The sequence below is a fragment of the Humulus lupulus genome, chromosome 4 (assembly GCF_963169125.1).
Source record: "Humulus lupulus chromosome 4, drHumLupu1.1, whole genome shotgun sequence".
Classification (NCBI taxonomy): domain Eukaryota; kingdom Viridiplantae; phylum Streptophyta; class Magnoliopsida; order Rosales; family Cannabaceae; genus Humulus; species Humulus lupulus.
In genome coordinates, this window is record NC_084796.1 from 237489773 (window position 1) to 237500362 (window position 10590).

Genomic DNA, 10590 nt, shown 5'->3' on the forward strand with positions numbered 1-10590 from the left:
AAAACTCTACTTAATAATTTTGCCCAACACCCCGAACAATTTGGGACAGCCTTGCTAAAGATTCCACCAACACTGACTTACCCCCAATAAATCAGGAGCGTTAATTTTGATTCTTTCACATGAATTTGCATAAAGCAAAAAATATAAGCACAACAGTTTGTCTCTGAACCCTAAATTAAGTACTATAGTAGTTATTCATGTCCAAAGGTTCAAAGTATATATACAACAAATAGTTTTCATGTGATAGAAACTTGTAGCCCCAAACTAAGGAATATTAATGAGTTGTGGTGCATAGAAAGGCTTTTGTGAATGTATTTTTCTCATATTAAGTTAGTTGTTGCGTTAGCTCCAATTCTACCAAACTAGTCCTTGGTGATGCTAGAATGATGGGTGGGTGGAGACAACAGAGAGAAACAAAATCAATAATCACTACTTAAATTTATGCAATAGAATTATAAGATTTGTGCATGATCAACAATTCTAATTGGCACCACAATTTTAAGTATTACTTTTTATAAAGCATTAACTTAAAATGTATTATGAGAGTAAAGAAATACCGACATAAAACTAATAATTTATCACTGCTTCGAGACCACTATGACTAATAATATTTGTAGCTACAAAAAAAACAAAAACAAAAAAATAGAATCTTTTTTCCTTTTAAGAAAAGATTATAAAAAATTGAAGGTAATTGGTACTTTATTTAGTGGTATCCCCTGCAAAAGGGTAAAGGGGATAAGGTTCATCTTCATCTCCACTATGCACAAAGATAAAGCCAAAAAGATAAAATAATCTTTGGAGTTCAGAGACTAAAAGAGATAGGTTTTTTCAAGATTGGGTTTCAAAGTTTAAACTATTATACATGATTGACTTTCCTTAAATAGTATAATTTACTGTTTAAAACGAATCCTAAATATTCAAGGATCTTTAGGTAGGTAAATTTTCATCTAAATTTCTACACTTTAGTTAAGCACAATCCAGATTTTGATTCACATAGATATAATCCTTTTTTTTCTTTCAAAAAAGGAAAAAAAAATTGTAATCATGTTTTCATGCTAGGTTGTGCTCAAAAGTATCAAGGAAAGCAAAATAAATTACAAATGCATTATTAGGACATGTCATATACATCTTTTTTCCTTTCCTTTCCTTTTTTTTTTTTCTTCTTTTTTCTTTCTTCCAACCATATTGCACATATTGGAAGTAACTAGAAACACTTGTTAGCTTATGTAATATGAAAGGAAAATTTGACATCCTTCTATTTCACACCAGCTAAAAAGGGTAGTAAAACTCTTGTAACTCCTTTTCTACTTTGGATCTTTAGTGCATTAAAAAAAACAAGATGTAGTTTCTATTCACTACTCCATCCGATTCTTTATCTGTTGTGGAACTAAATCAAACAACTTGATTTGGGATTGCCTTCTGCATATTTAAACACTTGCAATTCGCCCGACTATCGCTGAGAGTCTGCGAAAAACACAACTAATGTAAGAAGAAGTTACTCTTTAGAAATTGAAGGTTTGTTTTCTTGTTTTGATTTCTTCTTTACCTTGAACTGTTTCTGAAGGTCTTTGATGTACTCAACAGCCAAATCCAACATGTCTGCTGTGTTTGTTTGCTGCAAATAAGAAAAGATGTTGAGCTTAATGAAAATAGAGGAATGAAATGACCCTTTTTTCTATTTTTAGAGGGAATAGTCATTCCACCAAAATGGTGAAAAAACCCTCCAATACTTTAAACTGCTACCAAACAAAGTAATGTAATAAAAATTGATTCCATTCCATTTCATTACCTCCAACCAAATGGGGCCCAAGAAAAAGAAAAAAAAATTATGGGACTGTGAATGGAAAAGTTGTACCTTATCCATGTTTGGGACAAGCTCTTGCAGTTTCCTCATTCGTTCACTGATTCGGGTTCTTCTTACCTGATCACAAATCAAGCATAATATGTTCATGTTTAGCTTCAAAGGTTCAACCAAGAAAAGATAATGAATGAATTGAACATACCCTTTCAGCAATACTTCTTGGATGAGTGGCACAACCACGCTTGGCTCTAACTTTACAAGGAACAGCATCTTGGAAATGCAGGAACTTCTCCATGGTAACATCTGCTGAAGTTTTTGGCAAACTCAAGTGATGGGATAGCAAGTGAATTCGGTTCCCCATCTCTTCATTCTAATCACAAAACCAATGATTCAGATTGAAATTGAAGAAGCTAATAAGATACAAGAATTTGAGGGAGTTCTTTCTTACCTGAGTACTCGAGCATAATTTTCTGCTAATATCTTGGTCTCTTCTTAAAGCACCATAACTATCTGGGAAATTTGATGAATCGTTCCAAGAACCAAATGAGAATCCAGAGCCAAAGAATCTGGCTTCACCATTCTCATTTCCAAGCTTTTCTTCATCAAGGGTATTTGCCTCAAGGTGCTCACTTTCAACCTCTGAAATCTGAGATAATATCCCCAAAGAAGGGAGTCTTGGTGAGAAACTAAGCTGACTCTTCAATCTGTTTGGTGGTGGACTCACTTCGCCGTGACTACCATTCAGTCCACCGTAGTTTCCAGCACCTTTTATGGTGGCATAGCCTGCAATTTCTCTAAAAAAATGTCAGTAACTGATTCTACTCTCTAATGCTAAATCTATTCTGCAACTCAGTTATTGTAAAAAAAAAAGACAGCAAAGTAACATCTCAATCAAGTGGATCCCAAAAAAAAAAACTAATTAAAAAGTCAACTCAATAGATCCAAATACAACCACTACACCTATATAATAATCAACTTAACAATTCTGTAACCTATTTTCTCCATTCATTGGACAAATTTAGCTTAGGCTTATGGATATTTCACAAATGGTATTTAGTTTGATAGAAAATACAAAGTTTAGAAAATCTCTTATCTGATTCTATCTTTTCCCCAAGTCATAGCTATTATTGTTAATTTTAAAATGAGCTTCTTAGCTGGTACTTCTCATGAAAACACACACAATCGTACAAACTTTCTGGGCTCGGAGTCGTTAAGGGAGTAGACAAGGAATTAGGAAGTAACGTATATAGAATCCTTTCACGGATTATATATTTATATATATTTAGAGAGAGAGAGAAGTGAATAATGGGAAGCGAGAACTATACCATTTGGTAGAGAGATATGAGAAAAAAGGCCAGCAGGAGAGCTACTTTGCCTAACAAGATTGGAGTTAACAGACTTAGGTTGAGTATGGCTATCCATAGCCATTGAACCCACCAATCCAAAGGAGCCATTATCCAAAGCAGAGCCACTCATATTCGAGCTTTGTCTCGGATAATGCGGCGGAAGCCCAGAATACCGCTGCTGCTGGGCAGCCATAACCGAAGACTTATCATCCAAATCTTGAAAACTCGGCGGTGAAGATTCAGAATCATTGGTTCCACTATAGTTCACGAATCTAGAAAACAATCTCTCTGAATCAGAACCCTCCATGGAAAAACTGTTCTTGTTATTATTATTAACACCACAATCTCCGTTCCCACTAAAATTCACGAAGAGGGAGCTCGGAGCTGAGCGATATCTCAGTAACCCTGAATTGGGTTGGTGATTCTGGTGTTGTTGGTGGTGACTAGAATCCATGAAAGCTTTCCTCTTGATTATCTTCTGTTTTCTCTTTCTCTCGCCTCTCTCAAGTATCGAGCTTAAAGTCTATAGCTCGTGCCAGTATTTGAAGACGTACCCTCTATCTATTTTTCCCATAAAATTCTGGGAATTTTTTTTTTTCCTTCTTTCACTTTCCTGAGAAAATTTTTATTGTTCCTTTTTTTTGTTTTCCAGCTTAAATTCTAAGCAGAGTTGAGATAAGAACTTGTAGAGGAAGCAACCCAAATGAAAGCTTAGCTTAGCATAGCTTTGCTTTAGCTTATCTTGACAACCAAAGCACCAAACTCAATGAAGAAAAAACGAAACAAAACCCAAGCTAGAAGAAAACGAGACCTGTAAATAAATGGAACTTTGAGGTCTATTTCAATTCAGAGATTACAGAGCTAGATCGAGTAAAAAGGACAGAGAGAGAGAAACAGAGGACTCTGAAAATATACAGAGAGAGAGAGAGAGAAGGGATCAACTGGGCAGCCTTAAGTTTGCTTTACAAAGCACCGAAAGCAAGGAAGATCTTGAGTTTAGAAAGAGAAAGAGAGGAGAGAGAAGGTAGAGCAAGAGAGAGACAAAGACAACAATATTTATCCTATTCTCCTTGCTGTTGTTTTGTAATGAAACCTTAGCCAATGAGAAAAAAAATACAGAAAAAAAAAAGTCATGTCAAATCTAGTTTTTATAAAAATATTTAAATGAAGAAAAAAAATGCTAATTAAAAATGTAAGTAGGGTTATTATATATATTTAAGTAATCGGAGTATGATTCTGTTCTGTCTTTCACATGCATATATAAAATCTCCACACCAAAAAAATTAAAAAATAAAATAAAATGCTTTTGTTTTATAATATAGTTGCAATCTAGTCCATGGTTAGCCAAAATAGTAACGTAATTTGATATGTATTTTCTATTTTGGGGGAAGAAATATATTCTTTGGTTGTTAATTAAATATGACATGTACTTGTATTAGAAATGGTAATGGTATTTGCCTCGAAGTGAGAAAGAGAAAGAGAATTATAATTTTGATTTAAATTTAATGGATGGTTTTGGGCCATCGATTGTGATCGTTGAAGAAAATATTTTTAAGGTAATGATGAAAGCTTTCCATTTTTTTTTGCATAAAAAAATTAAATAAAAATAATACTATAATTTTGATGTGATACATATATAATAAACAAGCTATAAATAATCCATAATATTTTATCACTATCTATGGGCATTTTTACAAGCAATACAAGTCTAAGCCGAAGAGTGAAAGCCACTCCTTTAAGCTAATCAAGGACAATGTTTAAAGTAATAAAACTTATTACATACTTGATAAATATCATTAAAACAATACTAATAATTATGAATTAGAAAAATTAGGATTCTCTTTCCGAAAATATTTTAAATAATGTAGTTTTTATTTCTTGGTTAGGGATGAATTATGACACAAAAATTAGAAAGAGAATCTTGATTCTTCTAATTTGTGATTATTGATAGCTTCTTAAAAACTTGAGACAAATAAAAAAACGAAGCATGCAAAATCAAGAATTATCTCTAATCTAATCTTATGGTTAATCAAATTAATAGCAGTATCGACATTAATTTTGAAAAAAAAAAATCATTGAGGAGGTTGTCGTCGAATAGTGTTTTATACTTTGTATTGTGTATTACTAGATATTAAGTTTGAATACTTATCACGAACTCAAATAAGTGTTTATTTTATTTAGAACCTAAAAAAAAAAAAATTAGAAACAATTTATTACATGACTCATTACAACAAAAAATGTCATTTGCGTCAGTTTATAACTGTCACAATTGAGTTTTTGCATCAGTTTGATATGTGACGCAATTTACCATGATGCAAACCAGAGTGACATTTGCGTCAGTGGGGCACTGCCACAAATACAAGTTTGTGATAGTGCCCCACTGACGCAAATGCCACTCTGATTTGAGTCAATGGGACGCTGCCACAAATGTTAAAAATGAGTAATTTTTGCGTCAGTTGGGCACTGTCACATAAAGTATTAACCAGGGAAATTGCAAATGTTTATGCAAATTTCCCTGGCCTATTTTGATAAAAAAAAAAAATCAGTACCAGAAACAAAAAAACAGCAGCAAAAATAGAAAAACAACAGTATGAACAGAAAAACAACATCATAAATTTTTTAAAACATTTATCTAGAGTTAACATTTGTGATCAAAACTATAAAAGTAATTTAGATATCAAAGTTAATATATGTACTATTGTGTTCTAAATTTCTAAGTATTAAACTTACGTACTTAAACTAAAATTTCATCACCAACTTGCTCATTTGCTAACTAAGATAGGCCATAATTGATTCAGTCCTCTCATCTCGTATCTCGTTGATTTCGTTAGTCGAATATGGACTCGTATTCGTAAACTAATTAGAAAATATTTAAAATAATAAGTTAGAAATCATCCAAATAAAATCATGATCGATAGTTTAAATGAAAATTAAAAAGTAAAACAATACCTCATTTTTCAAGTAGGCCTTCGGCCTAGGCTGTGAAATCAACTCTCTAGCAAATTTCATAATGTAAAAGCCACACTCGGTTGGCCCAGTCTAGTTTCGACACTATTACAACATAGTTATCCAAATTTAAGTATTATATTTAGCAAGTTATTATAATAAAAATATGTCAAAAAGTTGAATACAATAAGTAATATAATTTACTTACCTTAGGAACACAAACTTTTAGATTGATTGACTATTTTAGTCTTCGGTGTGTATCATATTGGTCCAATGCCTTGCACACAATATTAATATTTACCCATAAATGAGTTTGAAATAAATTCATAAATTTATTAAGTAATATGAAAAACTTATATGATAATTATCTCCTTGATTTCCAGACGAAAATGTGAGTTTACAGAATCCAAAAAAGTCACTGAATGACTGTGTGGCTAAATTAATACTAACATCCAATGAAAGCTACAATAAAAAAACTTATGCAAGATATTTATCAATAAACAAAATATATGAATACTATTAGGAGATTGAGTATTTCTCGCACAAAATTCCAAGAAAAACTCAACTTCATTCCTATATTTCACGGATAACCTATCCGCTGACATCCAATTTCTATCTATTGTCAAACTTCACACAAAAATAAACAAACAAAGCAACAAACATTAACAATTAAGTTCGTGGATTACTTAATTAACAAGTAAATAAAGGAGCAACATTTCCCATATTTCTATCACATTTCCCAAATTTAAAATGTGTATTTATACAACACATGGTATACACAAAAATATTCAACTAATAAATCAAACATGCATAATTATCAAATTACTAAATCTTAAAAAAAAATTGAACAGCATTTCTCATATTTCTATCATATTTCCCAAAATTTAAATAAACATATATTCATCACATAAATACAACAAACCAATTAATCAATCAAATATGCATAATTCCCAAATTACTAAATCTTAAAAAAAAAATTGGGCAGCATTTCCCCTATTTCTATCATATTTCCCAAAATTTAAATAAACTTATATTCATCACATAAATACAACAAACAAATTAATCAATCAAACATGCATAATTACAACCTTATACCACTGCAACACACAATCCCAGAACCTATCTCCACTATTTTATAATTTATACATTCCACTAAGTTCAATATCTTAATTATACATTAAGGTTTAAAATATTACATCTAATATAAAATCCTCCAAAGCTTGATCTCACCAACAAAGTTGTCAACAAAATACATATTCAAATATAACAATAAACAAAAAAATAATAAAAAAGTTGACAAAATATAAAAAAAAAATATATTAAAGCTATATTGTAACTAAATAAACAATAAAGTGCTTAAAGAAAACAAATAATTTGTTATATGTACTCATTTATATACTTAAACCCGAAATAAAATATTTTTTTTTAAAAAAAGTTAACAAATCACATAAAGAAAAATCGACTATAAATATCCTAACTAAATCAATAATAAAATATAACTTAAAAAAATAAATAATTTTAATATATACATATTTAACAAATTAAACTCAAAATTTAAAAACTTAACAGAATATAAACAAAAATTTACTAATAATAATCAAACTAAACAATTAATAAAATGAAACTTATACAAAATATATACATTAATATATATATATATACTCATTTACATAAGTAAATTCCAAATTAAATTAAATTTAAAAAAAAAAGAAAAAGTTTTTAAAAAATAAAGAAATTATAATAAAAAAATTCTAAAAAATAAAATATTAAAATGCAAAATTTAAACCTAAAACAATTACATAATTATTAATATAAAACTATCCAAAAATTAAAAAATCTGAAATATAGTCAATTTATAAAAAAAAAAATCACAAAAATTAAATTTAAATCGTAAAAATTAATAAACTTATACTTACTTGTGGTAATTGAGCAATGCGAGTTCTTGAAGTAGAAAACCCAAAAAAACCAAGAAAGTTTTCAAACAATAATCTTCAAAAATACAAAATCTATACAAAAAATTAAAAAAAAAACTATATATAAATTTCATAAACATTAAAATTGAAAAGAAAAAAAAAGTGGATAAAAATGTACCAAATAGAGCAAATGTCGAAGGGGGCGCCACTGGTTTTTCAAGGTTTTGCGTTTAAGAAAATTTAGGTAAAATGGGGTATGTTGGGGACGATGGGGGTTTATTTAGCATATGAGACATTTGCGTCAGTGGCCCACTGACGGTAACGGTTCGTTTGCGTCAATGGGACACTAACGCAAACGGCAAAGTAAAACGCGCGTTTTACTTTGACGCTTGCTTCAGTGGGTCACTGACGCAAACGACCATATTAAACAGCGTCAGTGTATCTTATGACGCAATTGCCCCCTCATTTGTGGCAGTGCCCAACTTCCACAAATACTAATTCTTAGTCAACGCGTCATTCAACGCAGTTGACTGACGCGTTAGACTGACACAATTGCTCTTTTTTGTAGTAGTGACTACTTATTCTTTTAGAAACTCACTAATTCAAAACACATATTAAAAATATATTAATTACACTCTCTCAAATCAATAAATAATATATGTATTCTATTAATAATTTATAATATTTTAAAATACAATATAATTGAATAATATCTTCGTAGAATGTAGAGAGTTTCTAACGAGAGAGTTGTTCAGTTTTTTTTTTCTTGTAGTATTCTGGTTCACCAATGGTTTATTGGGATGGATAGAAGCATTTTGAATGCAATTTCCTTACATTTTTTTCTCTTTATCTTTTCTAATTTTTAACCACTCAAAATAAGGTTTTTTTTTTATATATTTTATAATTAAGTATTCCAGATGTTTGTGTTGCGATCAAAAAAATATTCTCTTATGTATACATATAATAATAAATAAATAATATTTTTGACAAAGGTATTTATAATATTTAGAATTGTAAATAAATCAGACATGGCGAATAAAAAAAAGGATCAAATTTAAGAGATGATAAGAAGATAGAAGAATTTGAAAGAAAAAAAACAAAAACAAAAAATATCGAAATTACTAAAATATAATTTATTAGTTAATATATATTTTTTAATTTACATATACAAATGATGAATGCATTGTAATACAGACTTTTATTACAAGAAGATAGAAAGAAACCACAACATCACTACTATTTTGGAAGATCAATACCACTACCATAAGAATTAATATATGCATATATATATATATATATATATAAACTTTTGGTACGCTGGACAAAGCAAGATGCCTATTGTTAAAATTATTTATAGAGAACAAATTTGAATTATGGTATTAATCATATGAACACTTGACCTGATTTATAGCTCATAAGAGCACTCTTAATGGACACGATAAAATGTCTAATTCTTTATAATATAGAGAAAAAATTGTTAAATAGTCTTCCAATGGGTGATGTAAAATTATATTTTAATACCAAAATAAATAGTATTTCTCTATATGTAGCGAAATATTATTTATCAAACTATAAATATTTTTTAATTTTTTTATAAACGTTTGTATATATATGAGTGATACTATTATATTTAATTATTTTATTTCTTAAAATGAATAAAATATTTTTTTAAAAAATATAATATTTAAATGATGTAGAGAAAAAATAAAGAAGCTTGTGTATGATATAATTTAAAAGTTTGAGGTAAATTATAAAAATAATATTTTTTGGTGGTGTATTTTGTAATACACTTTCTCTATAATATTTAACTAAAACTCACAAAAACATATTCCATCAGCTCCTTTATACATATATTTATAATAATTATGCACAAACTCTAATTAATACATATCTGCATTTACATAACATTATATATCATTTATATAATATTTTAATATTATTTTTTTTTTTTATAAACTTTCCCTCTCCTATTTAATATATATTTTTATTTTATTTTATTTTTTTAATTATTTTATTTTATTATAATTAATAAAATATGTTTAAAGATATAATATTTAAATAATGTAGAAAAATATATAAAGAATCTGATGTGATGTATAGTATAATATAAAATTTAAAAATAAAATAGAAAAATATATATTTTGAAAAAATATTTTAAAAAATAAAGTAAATGCTAGATTCGTAGTATAAAATATTAATTTTGTCAAAAAATAAATAACTCTGATTTAAGGTGACATTCACTGTAAGATAATTCGCTGTCTTTTTTATTTTTACTTAAATGATTTTAATGTAGTGTGATGTGATGTGTGAATTTATCATGTCCAAATGTTATAAACCTATTTAATAATAATAATTGCAAGGGCATTTATGTCAAATGGCATAATGAGGACAAATATTGCCATATTAAGAATATAAGATAGAAACCATTGCAGCAGCAATCTTTTGTTTTTTTCTTCAGTTTTTTTTTTCTTATACGGAACACAATCAGGATTAACCTTGGCCCATTCTGGAACAGTTTGTTAGTATCTAAAAACACAATTATATATAAATATAAATTTTGATTTATTTTTTCTGGTTCAATAAA

At 28.6% G+C, this 10590-nt stretch overlaps 1 protein-coding gene across 1 annotated transcript; it reads right to left on the bottom strand.

Moving 5' to 3' along the window:
* Positions 1–1075: 1075 nt before the first annotated feature.
* LOC133831366 (transcription factor bHLH130) lies at positions 1076–4185 on the bottom strand. Its single transcript, XM_062261630.1, has 6 exons — positions 3127–4185; positions 2250–2584; positions 2004–2171; positions 1856–1921; positions 1547–1615; positions 1076–1464 (listed from the first exon to the last, which is right to left on the bottom strand). Exons 1-6 carry the CDS (start codon positions 3599–3601, stop codon positions 1393–1395), a joined length of 1185 nt encoding a protein of 394 aa, XP_062117614.1. The 5' UTR covers positions 3602–4185; the 3' UTR covers positions 1076–1392.
* Between the last annotated feature and the right edge of the window lie 6405 nt (positions 4186–10590).

Coding starts and splice junctions, on each gene's coding strand:
- LOC133831366 (XM_062261630.1), bottom strand. CDS start 3,601: ATGGATTCTAGTCACCACCAACAACACCAGAATCACCAACCCAATTCA. Junction 2,585..3,126: donor TCATATCTCTCTACCAAATG/GTATAGTTCTCG, acceptor GAGAAATTGCAG/GCTATGCCACCATAAAAGGT. Junction 2,172..2,249: donor AATTATGCTCGAGTACTCAG/GTAAGAAAGAAC, acceptor TTTTGTGATTAG/AATGAAGAGATGGGGAACCG.